Source organism: Pinus tabuliformis, chromosome J (assembly GCF_031772625.1).
Source record: "Pinus tabuliformis cultivar Carrire ecotype Pingquan chromosome J, CPIR1, whole genome shotgun sequence".
Taxonomy (NCBI): Eukaryota; Viridiplantae; Streptophyta; class Pinopsida; order Pinales; family Pinaceae; genus Pinus; species Pinus tabuliformis.
The window spans coordinates 1,441,861,384-1,441,886,260 of NC_142295.1; the positions used below are offsets into that span (position 1 = coordinate 1,441,861,384).

A 24,877-nucleotide genomic window follows, 5' to 3' on the forward strand; every position below is an offset into this window, starting at 1 on the left:
ATAGGAACATTGGCTCAAAATATTCCAGAGTGCTGAGGACGGCATGTACTGTGGTGGTCTTATTGGCGGACAATTGTCCCTCCTCGAAATGCTGGAAAGTTACTCGGCTTGGGTTTTACCCTGTTTGCGCCCTTTGGGTTATTATTGTTACTTGGTTGTTTAGCTCTGCAGTCTCTGCGATTTTTCCTTTGTATTTGTTGTATTGTCTGCGGTGAAAACAGAATGCGGTTCCTGCCTGCTCGGTTAACTGTATAGCAAACGTTTGGTTGCGGTTCTGTTGTTCCAGGTCCAGCTTGTATGCCTCGACTGTCTGGTGTCGCTTTGTTAAGTTCGGCTACTGTATTGTTTAGATGTTTGTTCCTTTGTCGTTTGGCGTTTTCCAGTGGCGTTGATGTTTGTCACAATATTGTCTGTTCGTTTCCCTCAAGAGTCCATGGTTATTTGAGCATTATAAGTTAATGGCATTCTGGTTAAATACTGAGGGTTTCTCTTAGCTGCATGGGTTTTATGGAAATTTCCGTAAATGTCGGTTTTGACCACCATGTCATTGCCATTGTCTTAGTATAGAACAAATGGGCAAAATGGTGCAAGAAAATGCAAACAGCCAACTAGAAATTGTAGGCACGGGTTTCATAAAAACCTTTAAGTCCCCTTGCCGAAGAACTCCAAAGGTAGTTTCTTGATAGGACCCTAAATGCGGAAGACGAGGTCTGTTTAATGAATTTGGTGGAAAAGACAAAAAAAACTTGCTGGTGTGGAAAGAAATACCAACCAACAGTTAGGGAATGTCGAGAGAGAGATCGATCAGGCAATCTGTAACACAGAATGCAGCTTCCACGAGTGGGGATATGGAACCGCTTCATTAGGATGTGCCAAGGACAGCATAGAGGAAAGGGTTCTGTACCTCCAGAGGTATAAATCGCCATAGAATACAAGATTAGGAGTTCAGGGTGGGGATAACCTAGTATCCATAATGACTCTGCTCCACTGACACCTTTGGCCATCATAGGGTTAGAAATTACAGGTCTTCATCTTTCATAAATGAAATTATTCTTATAAACTGTACTAGGTCATTCACAAAGCATTAGTGCTTGTTTTTATTGCATAGGACTTGGATATCCTGGTGAGCAAGTATGCATTCCAATAGAATTCCATGCGTCCCAGTTGAGAATTTATGTTGTTTAGGCCAAAAATACAAATAAGACTGGAACTGATATCTAATGGTTGAGTGATGCAAAGATTGCAGCTTCACCTGAAATAGAGAGCTACGTACTATGAATCTTAGTAGTTTTATGTATAATGTTATTTACAAATTTCTAGTGGGAGACAACCACAACTGCAGAGCCAAACACTGACCTTCGGGTTAAATCTATCTCCCTAATTCATTGATTTTTCTTATAAAAAGAAGAATATTATTCAGCATTCCTGTGAAAATTTATATTATTGATTACTTCTGTGTGAAAGATAAAAATAATTGAGATTTCGTGGAAAGCTTTCTTTTAGAAGGAAGCTGTTAATGGGTAACAATCATTGAAAGATAATGTTAAATGAAGGCCTCTATATTTGATAAAGGATATCTGGTAAAGGACATCTATATTAGGCCATAAAATATGAATTCTATCATTTTAAAATTGGAAAATATCTGTATATTGGAAAATATCAATACATTGTAGTTGAGATGTTGTTGACCTGTTGCTGTTTATTCTTTTGATTCATTTAAAGATCCAGAAAATGATGCATATATGTAAGAGGTCTAATGAAGAAGGTCAAACTTCCAAAGAACAATACCTGCTCTGGAGCATGTTTACTAACTCGATGCATTTTCCCTTCATTGTCAATATAAGTGAGAGCTGTCCTCTTGTCAGTTGGATTGAAAGGAAGAAAATGGAGCTCTGGAATGGTTGCCTGTGCCTTTGAGATGCATGGATGTTAAAAGCCACAACAAAAGATACAAATCAGTAAAATAAGCATAGCCCTGCTTATTGACTAAAATTTAATATGATGACATAAAAAAAATACTTGCCTCCTTAGGATCTGTAAGCATCCCAACAATTGCTGCATCAATGGCATCTTGATTCTCTGTTCTGGATGCTCTTGCAACCATCAAGACAACAACATCCTTGTCATATCCTTTTGTGAAAACCTATTCATGACAACAATTAGTAATTGATAGTTGTTTGAAGGAAGCTAACAGTACTCGATCATGGAATATTACCACGAACCCTAACTAGCAAATTTGGTACAACTGCAGTATCAGCAAAAATTACGTATTTATGAAATAAGAGAAAGGACAAAAAGAAGAATCAGAAGTCCAGAATAAATACCAACCTTTTGGAAGTGGCCAACTTGGTTTGTACTGTTGACAATATGTGCTGGTTTACCAAAAAAGGTATGGATCCCAGTAGCAATGACAACATGTTCAAGTTCACGCTGTTTGCAAGCAGAGCCAGAATAAATCCCATTGCCAAGACGCTTTGTTACTGGTAATGACTGACCACTGAGGGCAGAGTACACACATTCATAAATATTGTCATAAAGCGTGGTTCAGGAAAAGTACGAAATGTTGAAGTTAATCCCAGAAACGATATAAAAGCATACCGAAAATTCGAGCACTTGTAATCAGAAATAAGAAGTAAAGAAAAGGATTGGATTAAGACCTGATCAGTCTTTAAAAGATCTGCTTCAAGAAAACGTGCATCCGCAGGAACAATATCTCTAAGTTTGAAGCTGATTATGTCACCAAGAACAAGCATTGCTGCATGTTCTTCATTCCATTGTCCATCTCTGAGAACTTGTTACGTTCAAAGTCTTAAGTCATTGACCAAAGAATTTAAAACTGCAGCAGCCATGATCTTAACAGGATTCTGAACATCCAATTGCATGCCTCCCCTCAAAAACCAGGATAGAAAACTGAAAATATTGGGGCTGCCACTGATACAAAAGATAGTGAACAGACCTTGCTCTTTGGAGCCAGCCAAGTCATCAATGCTGCAGCAACATTGCCAACATTGTTTTCCTCTATGAAACTTATGTTTAGATGAGATTTTCATTCCTTGTACATGTAAGAGAAACATAGGTAAAATAAAACAAAACTTTCGAGCCCAAAACTTTCATTTGACTTAGTTTATAATGCTATTATAATGAAAAATTATGTCGGTCAACCAATGGTCAGCAATTGATCAATTGCATATAGTCCCAGGGAAGGACTAATAATACCAAATGCATTATGCCATAATTCCATTTTCAAACAACATATATTCATTTTAAAGTCCATATAGTTTGGTGCTATTTATAAAGTCTAGCTTCAAGCATGTTGCAGAATGCATTCGAACAGACATGTATAAAGACTTTCTAGCCTTGTTTCCTGAGTCGTTACCTACAGTATGCAAGAAACAAAAACTAACATAGCATTCAGCTATAACATAGGAAGAAACAGAAATGACTAGCTGATTCAATATACAATTTGTCATTTAACTTGAGTAGATAATAAGTGCCATGTTTAATCAATGTATGGAATCTTTGCTGTTTGCATTCAGCAGCTGTAGATACAAAATTATTGCTGATCTGATGTTGCATTTGCTGTATTCAATGATATAAAGCATGATGCAGAATGTGTTCCATTCGAGATAGAGAACAGAAACAGAAACAGTACAAACACAGATGCATAAAGACTTTGTAGCCTTTTTTCATCAACCGTTGCGTTACATATTCTTTGTAAATGAGTCAAAATTGCAGAAACAATACAAACACAGATGCATAAAGACTTTCTAGCCTTTTTTCATCAACCGTTGCGTTACATATTCTTTGTAAATGAGTCAAAATTGCAAGTCAAATACTTGTATTATAGTAACAACATAATATGAAGAAACATATTCATATTACTTTTGCAATTTGTTGTGGATGTGAAGGCTGCCATGTTCCTGCATTTTGTAATCTGTATAACAAATGGTTAGTTAAAACAAAATGATAACATTTTAAATTGAAGAGAGGACATATTTGAGAGAAAACATGTTAAGGCATATGTTCATGTACCTTCCATTTGTTAGTTGATATGTAATAGCTCACTATCTTCATTGAGTGTGAACTTGCTCTGAATTTTGAAGTCACGTAAGATGTAAACAGTGGTAGCTTTCTGTTGCAAATATGTTTCATATGACATTGATTTTAAATCAGGAAGCAAGTCATGTAATAACGGCTCCCTGATAATGCACTGGACAAAGTTATTTGCAATGGATTCTATTACAGCATTTATACAATGATTGTAGAGGAAAGGACAATTATCATTGCACTGTGAACAGAAAATTGTTGCATTGGCTATTGCTATGGATGAATTCACTCGGGAGTTACAAATTGCACAAACAGGTTCGAAAGGAGTTGAATATGGATTTGTTGCGATCAGAATACCTTCGACCTGTTTATAAAACATTCAAGCGTTAATTTACATTATTACATGGCAAATGCAAAGGCAACAAAAACATTATTATTGCTATACTTACAACATAGGTAGATGTAGTTAGTTTTCTGAGATTGTTGAGTGCATCTGTGTTAAGTTCAGTCATGAACGTTGACTTCGATGCTCTGAATATTGTTTCTTTTGTGTTTACCTTTTTTGTTAAATTTTTGAAAAGGATGAGCGGAAAGTGTCCTTTTTGCAATTGTTTTTCCATTGAAAGGAAAAATTGTTCATATGTGTCAAAGAGTTGCAACTGCAAAACAGAAATTGTTATGTATTGAAAAATACAAAAAGTAATATGCAAATACATTGTTCGTATGCATTGAAAAATTGCAATTGCACTAGACAAATTACAAAAACTATAGACAAATTACAACAACTATGTATTGAAGTGATGCATGTTATCTACTGAAAATTAGGAATAAGTAACAACTGAATACATACAGTTGCATTGTCGTTTTCAGAATCTCCATCTTTGATATGAAGTATGTAATGCAATCCAACTCGTTTGGCAAGTGTAACGGCGGCAGCGATTGTGCCAATTGGGTACATTTCTTTTTTGTTTGCAAATTGGCTAATGGTTGTATTGGGAATGAAGCAATATTCTTTGCAAACTTCAGGCACAGTTTCTATGATACTTGATTCAATAAGCAATATTATTTTGTCACAGTCACCGCGATCATATACAGTTTTAGGCAATATTCTGAAATTTGTAATTGAGATGTTGTTGCCTTGCAAAATTTTGTGTTCATGTCGCTCCACCAAATGTGCAGGTACACTCAACGTTATAGTCATCATTCCTTGAGCATCTGTCAAATCAGCTCGCAATACTTGACGTGATTTGTTTGCTTTATCAAGGAATGCACTATAGACAACCATTATGTCTCCAACAAATAGCTGCCCAATTTTACAACTATTCAGATCTTCAATTGATACTTTAATTGGCAGTATCTGTTTTTGCCTATTAAAATTGCTTAGTTAGAAATTGCTATAAACATTTGTAGAATAGTATGTTTCTCCTAGAGACTGAATAAGTAGAAATAGATTAGAGTGTTGTGTTCAAATGCATACCTTTTTGATGTATCATTTTGTACATTTGTTGAATGAAGTTTGGCTGCAATTGTTTCAGTTGGACTAACACAGACAAAGGCATGGTTCAATATGATGTGGATATTATCACGTGTATTTTGTGATAAGCAATGAATAAAGAAATTGTGATATGTAACCTGTACATGTCTTCTTGCTGCATTGTTTGGGGGGACTTACTACTATTGCTTTCTTCACTCGTCCAAGATTTTCTAATTTATATACATTTAAATATAGATATGTAAAAAGAGAAGATATATATAGTAAACATTAATCTGTTATATATACATTTAAATATAGATATGTAAAAAGAGAAGATATATATAGTAAACATTAATATTTTAAATAGAAAATTGCATATTTGTATAGTTGTCATACATACCTTTTCAAAGCAAGTGGTTGGTTTGCCTTTTCTAATTGAGTTATGTGCTCTATTTCTTCAGTTGTTTGTTTTCCTTTTTCAGGATTTATGCTATGTTATAGAGCAGCAATATATATTTAGTTCAATTTGAAAGAGCATATAGAAGTAAACAGTTAACAAGGAACATTAAAACCATAGAACCATACATATGTAAAGATAGAATGCATATATAGTAAACATTAATATTCTAAATACAAATTGGCATATTTGTATAGTTGTCATGGACATACCCTAGTCAACATTATTATTCTAAATACAAATTAGCATATTTGTATAGTTGTCATAGTCATACCTTTGCAAAACAAGTGGTTGGCTTGCTGTTTCTAATTGGCTTATGCATTCTATTTCTTCAATTGTTTCTTTTCGTCTTTGAAGATTTAGGCTATGTTATAGAATAGTAACATATATTTAGTGCAAATTAGAAGTAAAAACTGAACAAGAACATTAAAACCATAGAACCATACATATGTAAAAAATAAAAATGGAATGCATATATAGTAAACATTAATATTCTAAATACAAATTAGCATATTTCTGTAGTTCTCATAGACATACCTTTGCAAAACAAGTGGTTGGGTTGCGCTTTCTAATTGGCTTATGCATTCTATTTCTTCAATTGTTTCATTTCCTTTTTCAAGATTTATGCTATGTTATAGAATAGTAAGACATATTTAGTGCAAGTCAAAAGAACATATAAAAGTAAAACTTGAACAAGAACAGAAGATCCATAGGAAAGGAAAGGCAAAAAGAATATACTCTGTTTGTTTATGTTGCATGTTGTTGTTCTTTTTTCTTGGTCGTTCTGTTCAATTGAAAAGGGTTTTACTAGCAGAATCTGCATCCATAAATAGATGAGGTCATATCTGCAAATTTATGATAGGATACATGTATTGGTTAATTGAAAAGGCTGTCTTTGGCATAACTTGCATTGATCAACACAGAACGCCATATATGTAAATGTACAATAGAATGCATAGTATGTAACAGAGGGACAATAGAGGAATTGTTGGCAAATGTTGGAAAATGTCAGAGGGAATAATTAATAATATTAATATTAATATTAATGTAAACACAGATTAAACAACGACGATTCTAGATTTGAATTGCAATATAATTGAATGACAGAAAAAATATAAATGAGCCAATACAGCTTAAATATCTATATTTTTTAAAACAATGTCGGAGTAACTCGACTATAAACCTAGAGTAACTGGAGTATAAACCTAGACAATGCAAAAATTAAAAGCCTAACAAATTGACAAAAAGCAATTAGTAGAATAACGCCGTACCTGCAATGAAGCCAAGCGTTCGAATTCCTTCTTGTGTAGACCATATTCATGCACAACACAGCCTGTACGAGTACCATGAGAAAATATGCAAATGACGAAATTGGTTATGATAGCTGAAGGACAAGAGATATTGTATCATGGTCAGACCAATATGTATCCAATATGAAAATTGTATATTTTATATTAGCTAGATTTGCCCAAACATGGTCAATCAATGATTTGTGCATGCAATTAGTTTTGTCAACTAGGAAATGAAGATTGTAGTTTTGCATGTAGGTTTCTAGCTGCTTTGTTTTTTGATTGCACTGTACCATATCAATATTGAAGTCCCCTAATATAACTATGATATTGTTTAGATCTAAGTGGTACAAAGCTTTTGCAATGACATTGAGGATATTGTCCAGGTTTGCACGTGGCGATGCATATATATTGAGTATTGCAATTTGTAATGTGTGGACTTTTATTTTTGCGAGCAATGCTTCTACAAAGCAGTCTTCAAAATGGGTATGTTCAAGGATAATGATATTTTTCTTTATCAATATCATTACTCCATGCTTAATGCAACTTGAGATGCAATTGAAATTTTTGAAGTATTCATTTTCCATACACAGCAACATATGTGTTTATTGTAAGCACAAGATATCAAATTGCATTGTGTCATAGTCATTGCATATATCAGCAAGATGCACATGAAGATTGCGAGTGTTCAATGAAAGAATAAAGATGGATCGCAATGATTGCATTGATGAAGAGTCATATTGTAATTGCCATTTTGCAGTGGTTTCCAAACGTTGCATTTCACAATTTACTTTTTTCTTGACCTTGAAATTATTATGTTTAAGAGGATTAAGCAAATACAATGATTCTATGTTTTTGACACGTGATAGTGCTGTGTATACTAGGCCATGCACTTGTACTCCAGTAGGGTCGAATGCAACCCTATCCAAGGTCAAGCCTTGTGATCTATGTATTGTGCGTGCACATGCAAGTTGAATTGGAAATTGTTTTCGTATTTTCAATGGCGCCATCTTTGATGTCATAGGCATTGCTTTTGATATTCGCAATATTGGTGTCCAATCATGTGCTATCTCTGAAGTATACAAATGAGCTAGTTTTCTAGATTGTCGATGACCAATATTACGGTCATGGAACTTAATCCATAGAACATCAACGTTATTTGTATGGGTATATGCTTTAACTATTCCATCTGCACCATTCACTAGCCCATCTGGTGCATCATAATTGCAAGCATACATTTCAACTAACATGTTCAACTTTATCAAAAGGTGCGGTGGCAAAACAGCCGTATGTTGATGAGTTGGGAAATTGTCGTTATTCTTCTCATTTTCGTCAATTGCATTAATTAAAATTTCTTTGCCAGGCATCAGCATCAACATTTTCTTGTTATGCATTGCAACATCTTTGTTTTTGTAAAATAAATAGGGAAATGTTGGATCATTTGGTACAGGGCGCATGCAACTTGTATTCATGTATGTTATATCGTCAGATGTTTGACAATTTGTTCGCATTCTATTTAACACTGATATGAATCTCTTATTTGTTTGTCGCATCGTCATATGCAATTGGAAGCACTTGACATTATCCTTCCAGAAATCATGTGTTATTGTTTGATTGTTGATTGTTGGTTGTTCAAAAATAAGAGAGTCTTGAATAGGTTGTGCTTGATAGAAATCACCACAAAATATCATGTCAATGTTCCCAAACTATTTTGTTTGGACATGTTTTATGTTTATGAGTCTATTGTCAATAGAATATAAGAACCGACTTCCAATCATCGAGACCTCATCTATGAAAGCTACTTGCAATTCTTGATATAGCTTTGATAAGTTGTCCAATACTTCTTTGCTTAGTGAAAACAATTGAGACTTGTTAAAAGGCATTAGCAATGCAGAATGGATTGTTGTTCCACCTGCATTATATGCAGCTTTTCCTGTGTATGCTAATATTAGACCTTTTGGTTTCATAGGATCAGTTGTGTTTTGTGAATCATAAATTCGTATAAGCATTTGGAAAATCGCTTTTGCTGTGAACGTTTTGCCTACACCTGCTCCACCTATAATAAAAAGGTAAATTGGTTCCTTCGGGTTTTTTTTTTTTTAATTGCAATGTCTTTTACAATTGCTTGTTGCTCTTTGTTCAAGATTCTTCTAAGTTTGTAATATTCATTGTTCTCCATTAAAAATGGATGGGCAGTAATTTGAAATCCAAGATTGATTTTTTTCTTCATTTCAAATTGGTTTGGAAATTGCAAGTCCGATTGCAAATCATATTCCTCATAATGGGAATTGTTCTCTTGGTTTTGCATATTCATTTGATTACTATTCAAAGAACTAATTTGCTCATTTGTTGCAGTCTCTAAATCACCCCATGTTGGATTGATGTTATATGTAAATTTGGCTTCATTGACTTGAATTGTTTTTTCATGTAATGTATATGCAGAGAGCCATGTAGGCAATTCTTGTTTCAATGTATCTTCACAATTTTCAAATGGCATATATAACAATAATTTCTCTCGACAAAAGTTTTCAATATCATTGTGTTTGTTATATTTGACAAATCGTATAACATTTGGTTTTTTCCTTTTAGATATGGGTCTGCCATCTTTCTTGTAATTTGATACAAATTCTGCAAGGCAGATTTTGCTAATGGAACTTGGTCGTCCAATGTAGTAGTCAACAATGGAATGACACATAACATCTTCTGAATCATCAGGTTCTTGTTTCAAAAGAATAGGCGGTTTAAGCATAAATGTGTGTTCATCGGCTGGAGACGTGTTTACAAATATACATTCCCTTGAACTAGAATTCAATGGCAATGAAAGTGCTATATGCACTGCTTGTTGAGCTGACATTTGCTGCAGATTGAGTAATGTATTTCCAAGTTTACGAATCATTTGCATAGCATCAATTTCATGTTTCTGATGCTCTTTGTGTATTCTTCTAAATGCATTTGTCATAGACTTGTCAATTTTGGTCATATATGAACTACAATATGACGCTGCAGCATATGCATTTAGCACAAATTGTGCATCTGTATTTGCATTCCATAAAGTAGGCATAGCCTTTGCAACTGTTATTCCAAATGTGAGAAGGTTTTCGTCTCAGGAAAATTGTTGGTTGCTTTATTGTATGTTGTAATAGTTCTATGTACTCATTTTCTAGTAGCCCTATTTCTAGGAGGAAATTGTCATGTGTTATTGAATCATTGTAGTTTGTTTCCTCCAAGAATGCAAAAAACGATATTGATTTCTCTATGATTTTTTTTATTTTCTGCATTGGTTGGTTCAATGATCATTGTTGATTTCATTAGTGGCATGGGGAAGTTGTATCTGCAATTTGAATTTTTTCGCTTCTTACAACTCCTTGTATGGTGATGTTTATGCAATTTAGCAACATCTAGCTCCAAATGATCTGTATTACAAGTGATGTAATTGTCAAGAAACTTCTCAATTTCTGAATTGCTTTCTTTTCCATATATTGGAGCATTCTCTATCCATAACAGTCCATGTTCATGTTCAGTTCCTCTATTTTGGAATTCTGTTACAAAATAGTAATCAGATACTTTCCCAAAGAATGTAGTATCTTGACATATCAATTGCTTTATAGCATTAATTCTATGTCTATAGTATTGGCTACATGTGACTGGATACTTTCTTATAAGGTAGTCAATGTCATCAACCTCTAATATGTCAATAGCATTTTTATTTGCTTTATTTCTAAACAATGTGACGAGTGTATCTACTAATGGTTTCCATCGATGTTCTGCACTTGTGAATGTCACAAAGAAAGTTGGAGGCCCTAGTTGTCGTATCATTGCAAACATGTTTTTCCTAATTTGTTCCAAATGGTCAGAAGATATGCGAATGTTTTTGAAATCTATGTATCCAATGTCAGACTTCAATAACTTTTCCAAATTTGCTCGATACTTGACATCTTTTGCTAATACTTTCCTGCCTTTTAGTTGTCCTTTTCTTATTCGCACCCATATGCAAGAAAGCACTTTATCAATTATTATTCGCATTGTCTTGAAAAACAAATTTGTTGTATGATATTGGAAGTCACCACTTGTAACAATTCCCATTGCACAATTTTTTGGTAACTAAACCTATTTGTGATGTCATGGTCACGTGCATTGCCATAAAATAATGTTGGAAAGTTCATTTCTTCTGCATATTTGTCCTTGAAAATGCCTAATGGTCGTTGTCCTTCAGCAAGTGCCAATTCAATAATCCTGTCTTGCAAGTCGTAGATGCGTTGTGCTTCTATTAATCCATGCACCAATGTTTCAGCAGGTGTCTCATTATTTGCATCACTATCTGTATCACTTTCATTGTCACTGTTTGAATTTTCTACAATGTATTCATTATTCTCTTGTAAAACATGGGCCCAATTCTCATTTATACAAATGTTGCTATCTTTATAAAGACTTCTAGAACATAGTTCGTTCAATGCTTTCATGACAATAATTGGACGTACTTTACCTGTTTGGTATGCATTTTTGTATTGCAATCGTCTTTTCAATGCAACTGCAATTGTCATTGTATCATTTAGATATTGTGGCAATGCTTTTTGCACAATGTCCATATGAACTGGTACATTGATAATTGATCCTATTAAGCCAATTTGTGATCGTCTATGTCCCCATTCTCTGATTTGTGCAAATGCAATTCTCAATGACACAAGTCTTTCTTCTAGGTCTGAAAGTATATTTACAGTTGGCAATGAAATGTTACGTCTTATTTGTTCAGGTGTTGCAAATTGTGGTAGCTTTCCATTCTCGAGCGCTTTCTTGCAACAAACACATATGTTTTCATTGCTAAAGGTCCTATTGTTCAATGTCAAATTCATATGCTTTTCTTGCAAATCTATACTGAAGAATCTAGTATTTTTTGCAAAATGCAATTTGTTGCAAACTGCACATGTATTCCTAGGCGTGTCTTCGACTTTTTCCATATAAATTTGTATTGCATTTTTCTTGCTTGTAATTCTTGACTTCTTATTAGAAAATCGTTTTTTGCATTTGTCATTGCATTTGCGTTTTGTACGTATGAATTGCTTTAGCTTGTGATAATTCAGCCTACAATCCTTAGTTGGTTGCATTTGATCTAAATGGCATGCTATCTCAAATGCAATATTATTGCTAAAATGTACTTGAGATATGCATTGCTCTTTTTCTACTATATGCTTATGACGCAATTGATTAGAAACGTGATTTGCTTCCATGTCTAGTTCTTGAGAATTGTGAACATATTCTTGTATCATTGCGTGGTAGTGAATATGTGATGTATTTGTCATGAATGACAAGATGTTAACAATATCATTGCATCTCGAATAAGCAGAACTGTAATTGACAAAGTTATTAGCAATAGAGGACCATACTTGGATATTGACTTTGAATATGACAGATATCCATTGTAGACAAAATGGTCCGCCTTCCACTTGTCCTTTTTCATATGGCATTGCCATATTTATCAAATATTGTTGCCAGTTGCCATTCATTGTATAGTGTACCACGTCAACTACTAGGTATTGCTCTAAACAATGCAATGCCTCTTGATTCTTATGCATAAGTGCATTGCAAAAAGATTGCACAATGTAAAGTCGCAAAGACTCTGCATTGAATTCTATTGCTACTAAATAGCAAATTGCATTAAAGAGACTGTCACCACAATTAGATGTCACTTGCTTTGCAATTGTTCGTCCATTTAAAAGCATATTATTTGCAATTTGCATCCAATGGCTTTCAATATCTTTGCAAATAGGTGACAAGTAGATATTAAACTGGTTGGAAATGCAAATTGGAAACTTTTGGTAAACCAATGGTTCATAATGACCACTAACAGGATTTGCATCATGAAAGAGAATGCAATATGGAATTGCATTTTCATGTTGATTAAAGAGCAAATATCACGTTTTTCTTGTCAATGACCAAACTGCAATTGATATATCTAGCCATTTAGCTAACCAACGTATGCAAAAGGTATCACCCCATAAACCTCTGTCAGACTCCTTTATATTTGTAGATGCAGAATAACGCATTTTATGAAGATATGTACCAATATCATTAACACCATGTAACTCGTATAGGAAATCAGGTGCTAGTTCATACTGACATGACTGTATTGCTTCAACGTCATTGTTCTTTAAGCAAAAAAGAAAGTGGTCTATTAACCCATTTTGCAATTCATTTGAAGTATAACGAAAATGTAGAAGCATTTCGAATGAGTCAAATAGACAATCTCCTACAGTATATGAAAATGCATTTAGTCTAAAAAGACCATTTCTTTTTAATACAATATCAATGTTCTCAGGTAAAATGCATTGCAATTTGAATTTGTAATTGTCAACATCTATTATTTCTTCCATCATTTGGAATTGCTTACCAGAGTTGCCTTTTCCAATTGTCTTGTACAGCTTTGCAAAAAATATTGATGAAGTTAGCAAAAACTGAACATGATTGTTTTGAACAAAATGTATGTATATTAAAAAAATAGGCTATTGCATTATGTTACTAAACAAATATCAAATTTCTAGCAAGAAGCCATATTTATAAATAACAAAGAAGTTGGAAATGGAAACAATGCAAAGACATAATGAAAAAAAGGAGCATAATTTTAAGAATATTTGTGCAAGTTAACAAAAGCAAGCAATGGAAAGACAAAATGAAGTTAACAAAAGGAAGCAATGGAAAGACAAAATGAAAAAATGCAGCATAAGTTTAAGAATATTTCTGAAAGTTAACATCATTGTCAATTGCATTTGTGAAATAAAATAACTGTGAGGCTATTTCAAGGTAAAAAGTTTCCTGCTATTCGATATCAGAGTATGGTTATAGTATATGGATCTAAACAGAATTCAAGGGTCAAGGAACCCAAACAAGCCATTGAGAACGAGATACGAGTAGTGCATAAGCGTAGTTCCATAAGGCTTGTCAAGAAGATCCATTATTATGTGATGCTGGAGGTATGATTCATATAAATGATGAACATGTAATATGTTCAAAGGACAGCTTTGGCAAACACAGCAACAGTCTGCTTGAGCAAATTGTCCAAAGACTGTTGCCAATTGTGGCACGTGAAAAAAGTTGCCCAAAAATTACAGATCTTTGATGATTCACAAATTGTGGTGAATTGGATGAATGGAACAAATTCATTGGATAATTATAAATTTCACCCTATATTTCAGCAGATTCAACTTGCTTGAACAGAGTATTTAACACATTATCTGTCAACATGTCTACAAAGACAGGAACATGGAAACTGATGGACTGTCAAAAGCTAGATTACACTTGGTAGCACGAGCTTGGATCATTCAAGAGAAAGTGGAAGGGCAGCTCATTGTATGTCTTGACACACTTTTGATATAATCATGGGACTGTTTAAATGTGAATATCTATATGTATATCTTTTTATGGCACTGTTTATGAACATATCTAGGAGCTAATTTTTTATGACACAAAACTGGTTTCAAACCTGCAATATATGTCAGAATGACCATGATACGGCTGTCATATTCACATTTTTGAAAACTGTTTATGAAGCAAGCTATCTTCTCAGCCATACTTTTATCAGTTCCTATGCTTAAGGATATCTCTATATCTATATTTTTTTATGGGACTGTTTATGGACATATCTAGGAGCTAATTTCTTATGAGACAAAACTGGCTTCAAAGCTCTGATATATGTTAGAATGACTATGATAGGGCTGTCATATTGACATTTTTGAAAACTGTTTATGAAGCAAGATATGTTGCCAGCAATACTTTTATCACTTCCTATGGTTAAGGATATCTGTGAAATGCAAAAACATATATAGTAAATGTAATTTTGTTTTCATAATAAAATTATTTTTTCTCTCTGAGGAGAATAAGGTAGTTGAACATGATATCAGAACCAATCTGGTTATAACTAGCTAACATGAGATTTTAATCTAAGGTTTAAATAGACAAAATGTCTTGATACATCACTACTATACGGAGCTAGTTGGATGCTAAGAAATTGACAAAAAGCAATTAATAGAAAAATTGACAAAAAGCAATTAGTAGAATAACGCCGTACCTGCAACGAAGCCAAGGGTTCGAATTGCTTCTCGTCTAGACCATATTCATGCACAACACAGCCTGTACGAGTACATGAGAAAATATGCAAATGACGAAATTGGTTAACGAAGTCTCCAGAAGCGCCTGGAAAAATACTTGCAGGTCTTTATTCCTCTCTCGAAACCATAATACATTCCATTAATAAAAAGGCAATATGCAGCACATACATAAATACTTGCAGGTCTTTATTTCTTTCTCCAAACCACAATACATTCCATTAAAAACCCAATATGCGCCACAAACAGTTCAAACAGTTCAAAAACCCCAGTTTATTTAGATCTTCATGTGCTAAAACACTTGAAACTACAAAAGACTGCCACTCAATCTGTACCAAGAATCACAGCTTCACCCAGGTCATCTCGGCCCAAATGACAACGAAGTCACATGCTGGTCGAAACTGACATTTACGGAAATTTGCATAAAACCCATGCAGCTAAGAGAAACCCTCAGTATCACGGAAAACCTTATAATTTTCGCAAAGGAAACATTTCATCCAATATATAAACAACAGCAAACGAAGAACATCTAGCACCAGTATAGCAAACCTTCAATTCAGCAGTTCTTAACAAAGCAAATGAACTTAACAGTAACTAAATGAACTTAACAGAGTTCTTAACAAAGCAACCTTCCGCTCTAGGAGTAATGTCAGAGTCGAATATTCATACATCCATAACAGAATTACAAACTTAAAAAAACATCATGCAGCAAAGTAAGCATACACATAAATTATACAAGCGAAAAACCTTGAATACATGCCTAAGATAGGAAACCGTGCACTTACAAAACAGACTGGAATCTTAAATATTTTAACATTTTGGGCAAGCAGAACACCAAAACCTAGCGACAGGAACAACAGTCTGCTCAAGCGTGACAACTCGTGAAACCAGACCCTCGAATTTAACAGAGGAGTACCAGGCAAACAGCGCTCCTTTCTCCAAACCATAACACATTCCACTAATAACAATACATTTCATCAATAAAAAAAAGGCAATATGCGGCACATAAATACATAAATACTTGCAGGTCTTTATTTCTTTCTCCAAACCACAATACATTCCATTAAAAACGCAATATGCGGCACAAACAGTTCAAAAACCCCAATTTATTTAGATGTTCATGTGCAAAAACAGTTCAAAGTACAAAAGACTGCCGCTCAATCTGTACCAAGAATCACATCTTCACCCAGGTCGTCTGGGCCCAAATGATAAGGAAGTCAGATCGTGGTCCAAACCGACATTTACGCAAATTTCCATAAAACCCATGCAGGTAACAGAAACCCTCAGTATCAGGGAAAAGCTTATAATTTTCGCAAAGGAAACATTTGATCCAATATATAAACAACAACAAACTAAGCTAATTCAATTGGTAAGCTCTCGTTCTCTGTCCTTCTCAGAAACCATGCCAACCTTCTTCCTATCTCCGCCCTGTTAACCAGAATGCCATTAACTTATAATGCTCAAATAACCATGGACTCTTGAGGGAAACGAAGAGACAATACTGTGACAAACATCAACGCCACTGGAAAACGCCAAAGGACAGAGGAACAAACATCTAAACAATACAGTAGCCGGACCTGGAACAACAGAACCGGAACCAAACGTTTGCTGTACAGTTAACCGAGCAGGGCTGCAGAGCTAAACAACCAAGTAACAATAATAACCCAAAGGGCGTGAACAGGGTAAAACCCAAGCCGAGTAACTTTCCAGGATCTCGAGGAGGGACAGTTGTCCGCCCATAAGACCACCACAGTACATGCCAACCTTCTTCCTATCTCCGCCCTGTTAACCAAAATGCCATTAACTTATAATGCTCAAATAACCCTGGACTCTTGAGGGAAACGAACAGACAATACTGTGACAAACATCAACGCCACTGGAAAACGCCAAAGGACAGAGGAACAAACATATAAACAATACAGTAGCCGAACTTACCAAAGCGACACCAGACAGTCGAGGCATACAAGCCGGACCTGGAACAACAGAACCGCAACCAAACGTTTGTTATATAGTTAACCGAGCAGGCAGGAACCGCACTGTGTTTTCACTGCAGACAATACAACAAATACAAAGGAAAAATCGCAGACACTGCAGAGCTAAACAACCAAGTAACAATAATAACCCAAAGGGCGCGAACAGGGTAAAACCCAAGCCGAGTAACTTTCCTGGATCTCGAGGAGGGACAGTTGTCCGCCCATAAGACCACCACAGTACATGCTGTAACCCAAGTTGATTGTAAATCAATATGAATTTATTACCAAATCAATTGTATACTGTCCGATTCATACCAGCGTTACACATCACCTCGAACGATGCGAAGTCCACAATAAGACCCCAAAACCTTTCCATCCCCAAAACCTTGGTTCGACTTAGGTTACATTGTCAATATATCGAAAAATTATCGATCGCATATAGTCCCCGGCAGGGACCACGCAGTAACTGGACTATAAACCTAAAGTAACTGGACCATAAACCTACACAATGCAAAAATTAAAACCCTAACAAATTGACAAAAAGCAATTAATAGAAAATTTGACAAAAACCAATTAGCAGAACAACGTCGTACCTGCAACGAAGCCGACAGTTCGAATTCCTTCTCGTCTAGATCATATTCATGCAGAACCCAACACCAGAACCTTGAATTTAACAGAGGAGTACCTATTTCTTTCTCCAAACCACAATACATTCCATTAAAAACCCAATATGCGGCACAAACAGTTCAAACAGTTCAAAAACCCCAATTTGTTTAGATCTTCATGTGCAAAAACCCTCCAAACTACAAAAGACTGCCGCCCAATCTGTACCAAGAACCACAGCTTCACCCAGCTCGTCTCGGCCCAAATGACAAGCAAGTCACATGGTGGTCGAAACCGACATTTACGGAAATTTCCATAAAACCCATGCAGGTAAGAAAAATTCCATTAACTTATAGTGCTCAAATAACCATGGACTGTTGAGGGAAACGAACAGACAATACTGTGACAAACATCAACGCCACTGGAAAACGCCAAACGACAGAGGAACAAACATCTAAACAATATAGTAGCCAAACTTACCAAAGCGACACCAGACAGTCGAGGCATACAAGCCGAACTTGGAACAACAGAACCGCAACCAAACGTTTGCTATACAGTTAACCGAGCAGGCAACAACCGCATTGTGTTTTCACCGCAGACAATACAACAAATACAAAGGAAAAATCGCAGAGACTGCAGAGCTAAACAACCAAGTAACAATAATAACCCAAAGGGCGCGAACAGGGTAAAACCCAAGCTGACTAACTTTCCAGGATCTCGAGCAGGCAGACCACCACAGTACATGCCGTCCGCTTGGGAGTCGCGGGACCACGTGCCGCTCAATCTGCACCAAGAATCACAGCTTCACCCAGGTCGTCTCGGCCCAAATGACAAGGAACTCACATGGTGGTCGAAACCGACATTCACGGAAATTTCCATAAAACCCATGCAGCTAACAGAAACCCTCAATACTGTGACAAACATCAACGCCACTGGAAAACGCCAAACGACAGAGGAACAAACATCTAAACAATACAGTAGCCGAACTTACCAAAGCGACACCAGACATTCGAGGCATACAAGCCGGACCTGGAACAACAGAACCGCAACCAAACGTTTGCTATACAGTTAACCGCATTCTGTTTTCACCGCAGACAATACAACAAACACAAAGGAAAAATCGCAGAGACTGCAGAGCTAAACGACCAAGTAACAATAACAACCCAAACGCCGCGAACAGGGTAAAACCCAAGCCGAGTAACTTTGCAGCACATTCACGGAAATTTCCATAAAACCCATGCAGCTAACAGAAACCCTCAATACTGTGACAAACATCAACGCCACTGGAAAACGCCAAACGACAGAGGAACAAACATCTAAACAATACAGTAGCCGAACTTACCAAAGCGACACCAGACACTCGACGCATAGAAGCCGGACCTGGAACAACAGAACCGCAACCAAACATTTGCTATACAGTTAACCGCATTCTGTTTTCACCGCAGACAATACAACAAACACAAAGGAAAAATCGCAGAGACTGCAGAGCTAAACAACCAAGTAACAATAACAACCCAAACGCCGCGAACAGGGTAAAACCCAAGCCGAGCAACTTTCCACGATCTCGAGGAGGGACAGCTGTCCGCCCATAAGACCACCACAGCACATGCCGCCCGCGTGGGAGCCGCGGGACCACGTGGCCTCCACCTCGAACGATGCGAAGCCCGCAATAAGACCCCAAAACCTTTCCTCGCCCAAAACCTTAGTTCGACTTAGGTAATTGCCTTAATTTTTCGCAAAATCGGCTCGGTCAACGCGGGGTCAGCGATCGATCGATCGCATATAGTCCCCGGCAGGGACTAATAATGCCTATAACTTTATTAAAAAACAAAATCATATCGATATTTCAATTTAATAACTTGGTTCAAAATCTTATTTAAAATAACCATTAAACAATTTTATTTAAAATAAAATAACCCTTAATATTATACTATTTGGACAAATTTTTAGATTTTATGGAATTAAGGAAAAAAACATATTAATATTTAATTAATAATGACAAAGTTGTTCTCTAAATATCCAAATTAGTTATAATGAATATGAAGAAAGAGTAGTTTAGAAGTAACTCTAAGGTAAGAGCTAAGGTAATAATCAATAAAAAAAAGTTGGTAAAAATAAAAGACCATATACATGATGTTGTTGTCAAAGCATGTTTGAGCAAAAAGCAAAGTTACGAAGGGAGAGGGGATTGGTTATAGTCCAAGTCATCAATCATTGCAAGGGAACTAAACATTCCTCGAGGTTGCTGCCTAACTATATATGAAATTAATAGAACTCGTTATGCATTTTGCATTTTGATTTATACAAAGTCCATTTTAATTGGGGTGTTATATTTTTTTTCTGGGGGACAATTCCTGAATTTTATTGAATTAAATATATATATATATATGATATGATAAAGTTAATCAATAAAAATTTAAATGTGTTATAATGAATATGAAAAAATAATAATTTAAAAAAGATTTAAATAATTATTAGTTAATAAATATTTAAATAGTATAAACACAAACTTATATCTAAGTATATAATGTTATTGTAAGAAACAAAATTAAGAAGCGAGGATGGTTTCTAGTGCAAGTCATCAATTATTATAAGGGAACTAATGCATTCAATGATGTTATTACTAAACAATATATGAAACATATCTTTTTGTAATATTTGACCATTGGTTTCTATTAATAGCAAAAGGTATTACATTGGGTACATATAAGTAACAACAGACCAAAAGTAACGACTTGGGAGTTCACCTCCAACTAGGTATGACATAATTGATCACATTTCCTTTCTGTGAACCTATGTGAGAAGATCAAATTCCATAGGTGTTTAGAGGTTTTTCTTTTTTCCCTTTTCTCCTACGAGCATCTACCCATCCTATAGATTTTTTAGTTACAACCGAGGATATTGTTATATCCTCATTTTTGAGAGAAAGCTCCATCGATGTCGCCTTCGCAGAGTGTGGGATGTCCCTATCACTATATGAAGGATCAGATTCATGAGGTAGTTTTTGCCCAGTGGTTGTAGCCACGATTAATGCAGATGAACTTTCTTTCTCCATAGCCGAAGGATTCTTATCCATTAAGGGCATAGGCGTATCGACCCTGGGTTGCATAGGATCTTTCGAGGTTGAAGAACCCAAAAATGATTGTTCCTGTTGAGTATTGTCCTTCTTATTACCTGTTTCATTCTTGTGTGGTTTTCGCGGCTTCGGGGATCCTGACACCCCTTTAAGGCAGGCACTGTGAAGATGCTCGGGCTGTTGACAAGATCTGCATCTAAAAGTTGTGTTTTCATAGTCTAGAGGTTGATGAAGTTCCTTGTCGTCCCATTTTAGGATGATTTTGTTTGCAAGACCTGCACTTAAATCCAATTCAACACAGATGCAGACAAAAGAGATGAACCCACTAGCTAGTCTCTCATTGTTTATCTTGACAAAGAATCCAAGAGAATTTCCAATAATTTCAAGGAAATCTGGCCTAATCCATTAAAGGGATAATTTTGGAAGCCTTACCCAAACTGGAGTGACCACAGTGTTCATGGAGAGCGAGTTGAACCCTAGAAACCATGGTTGAATTGAGAGTCTTGCTCGACCCCAAAACCAGGGACCCTAGTCAAAAACCCTCTTCTAGTCATCAAGATCCTTGAAGACGACTATAAAATAACCTTTGGAAAAAAATAACAAGTCTAAGTTTTGTGCCTAATTCTAAAAAAACCCAATCCTTAATGGCGAAGGTTAGAATCCATTAAAACGACAAATGGCCACATGCTCAACAAAATAATGAATCTTTATTGTAGTGAAGATTGGATTCATCTAGAGTGTTGGAGCCTCCAATGAATGTTCAACCACGAAGGGTTGACTTGAAAGAACCTTCGGGGGTTGGGAGCTAGAGCTTGAATTGAGAACTTGTTCGAATGAGAGGGGTTTTGGGGTAGAGGATGCTTTGTTACCTTTGGCACCTCCTCGTAGGCAAGAAATGGGAGAAACAAAGGCATCCTTCTTTATGCCATAATCCCTCAAATCATTTTATAAATTTAATTGCCTTCCCTCGTAGAGGATCCTCGTACTCCCCTCGGGAATGGCTGTCAGCTTAGAAATTATGTTTGCAAGTGAATATACGGCCTCCCATTCACAGACCCTAAGGCACGAAGATTTTCTAGCTAGGGTTTTAATAAATATTGGAAATTTCTAGAATCTAAAATCCCTAAGGCCATCCAATGGCTAGATGATTGGATCTAGAGCCAAAAATATCGGCTTGGGCATTAAGATTGATAGGAAATTTATTTCAATCCATTCTCCAGCAGTCTCGCACCAGTACTGTAATGGCCTCCCAAGATCATGACCACTTTGTGGTGGTTCTATATGGGTTTGAGGAAAGATATCACTAACTTGAACAATGTGTTGTGGAGTGGCAGTGGTTTTGAGGGATTCCACTTCAGCCACTACACTAACCTTCTCTTCGTGGGAAGTTTCTATGATGATGGGATCATGGTCAGTTGTGGCAGTTGGGAAAGATGACTCCTTTTCTCCCTTGCTATGCCTTGATGGCTTGAGAAATTGTTCGAAACCTGATGCATGCTTGCTCTTAGTGCGTCTATTTGCAATGTGGAAAGAGATGTCCCTAAATCTCCAATGAAAGCCTCGCAGAGCATCATCGACGTTGATGATGGGAACATCCCAGAGGGTGGTGGTAACCTTGGCTTTCATGGCATTGACGATGTTCTATAACCAATTTTCATGGACCATTAACAATATATGAAACTAATAGAACTTGTTATACAATCCAAGAAATCAGGTAATCAATAAAGTTCATCACTCCTAATATCCAAGGTCATAGTACCTCGAATGATCTAATTCTCAAACCACTATTTCATTACTACCAACAAATGTGACAATGAGAAAGAATAAAACAAACCTAAACACATAAGAACCTATCTTGTAACGTAAAACCTTGTGCAAAAAATAGCAAGGCATAAATGCCTTAGTGGAGAAAGGATAATATTGAGAAGAGTTTTGAAATGTCAAGCATATGATTAATGATGGCAAGGAATATATGTTAATCATTGTTATGTATCACAATATCAACTAACAATGATCCATATGATGTCAAGCAAGTGTAGGTCACGTGGTGGAGATGGTCTGTTGTCTTCCTCCCCACCTGGGTTCGAATCTCATGATATGACATGTCTATCTGTAACGAGATTATCTACCTTAACTCCTCGAAGTAGTAGGTAGATGTTGCTCGTGGACATGGCTAGTACCATATTGGTACAATGAACCACCTAAAAGAAAAACAATGATCCATATGGAAATTCAACGTCATGCCACATAATGATGATAACCATCAATCACACTTTGTGGTACAACCCCTACTAAACCCATAAATGGAAATGATATCCAATGATTTTTATCCTCAACAAACACAAGTATCTATGTTTAGTAATATGCTTAACCTTTGTAAGTTATTTGTCACACAATAAAGGTATGGTTTAACTTTTATTAACATATGAAAATTATAAAAAATTTAAAAGGTCTCTCTTTTGAAAGATTTTGGTTAAGAATAAGGTGCATGCCTTTCAGGTTTGGTATTGATCTTTTCATCATATTGGCTTATTGCTTGTTACAAGTCTTTTAAGAGTCATTTATGACTCTTTGAAGTAGCGAGAATTAGTTATTTAATACTTTGATTGGTGAAAGTAAGAGAGTGAATATATGATTTTGTTTTTTAGATAATTGAAAACGTCTTTTTGAAAGTTTGTTGTAAGGTTTATACTTGTGTATATCTTATGTCACGGTTAGTCCAAAAGCAGCCAAATCGAGTGCCCCACTATGTGTTATAGCACAGCTCATCCAAGTTAAAATATATATGACAATTATAGATGACACACTTCAAAATGTCATAGGTACAAGTTCAATTGGGCATGAGCATTCCCCATCAAGATTTTGAAGATGATATTATATGGTACACATTGTGTTAGGTCCCTATACTACTAGTGTAACCCCTTATTGTTATTAGTACAACCCCCTTATTATATTGTTGTGCCCATGTAGTTCCCATATTATTATTATTGTGCCCCATAGAAGCCCATTATTGTTATTATTGTGCCCTTACATTATTATTATTATGTCGGCTCTGATTATATTATGACCCTTAAGACTCCTATATATAGAAAGGAGGTCTTGTCATTTGTATCATCTAACAATTGTTCATTTGTGTAATGTAAAGGAGGTTGCCCCCTCGAAGAGGCTTATTTCTAAGGCGTTGATCTATCTTTTCTATCTTTCTGTGAGTTGGTTTCATAACATTTGGTATCAGAGCTTTGGATTCTAGGGTTTCGCTGCTCCAAATAGGTCATCATGGAATTTTCGCTATAATTTTTCTTTTTTAATTAATTAATTAATTTATATATATATATATATATATATATATATATATATATATATATATATATATATATATATTTTATTTTATTTTATTTTATTTTATTTTTACGTTTCAGAAGCGAAAAACAAAACCCATTTTAGAAGAACTCGCGCTGAACCATAGGTCCGAATTTCAGAGCTTGTCTCGCTATATTTCGGAGATATGATCTGAGGAATTTAGGGTTTTTGCAAGCTCCAGAATTTCAACTAAAATAGGTCATCGTGGGATTTTCACTATAACTCTTTCGCTACGAAGTTTCAGAAGCTAAAGAAAAAACCCATTTGAGAATAAATCGTTCTAAATCTCGGGTCCAAATTTCAGATCTTGTCTCACTATATTTTCGGATATATGATCTGAGGAAGTTAGGGTTTTTGCAGACTCCCGAATTACATCCTAAACAGGTGACCTTGGGAAAATCGTCATAACTTTCTCTCTGAGCAACAAATTGAAATTTCGTAAGAAGTTACAGAAAGAGGACGGACTGTAGTTTTTTGTGTATAGTTTTTAGATCCGAAGGTC

General features: G+C 35.6%; 1 protein-coding gene across 1 annotated transcript; it reads right to left on the reverse strand.

The window, feature by feature from the left end:
- Nucleotides 1-1,447: 1,447 nt before the first annotated feature.
- On the reverse strand, nucleotides 1,448-2,753 carry LOC149232782 (plasma membrane ATPase 1-like). Its single transcript, XM_089381999.1, has 5 exons — nucleotides 2,599-2,753; nucleotides 2,329-2,497; nucleotides 2,024-2,143; nucleotides 1,789-1,911; nucleotides 1,448-1,510 (listed from the first exon to the last, which is right to left on the reverse strand). Exons 1-5 carry the CDS (start codon nucleotides 2,751-2,753, stop codon nucleotides 1,448-1,450), a joined length of 630 nt encoding a protein of 209 aa, XP_089238125.1.
- Between the last annotated feature and the right edge of the window lie 22,124 nt (nucleotides 2,754-24,877).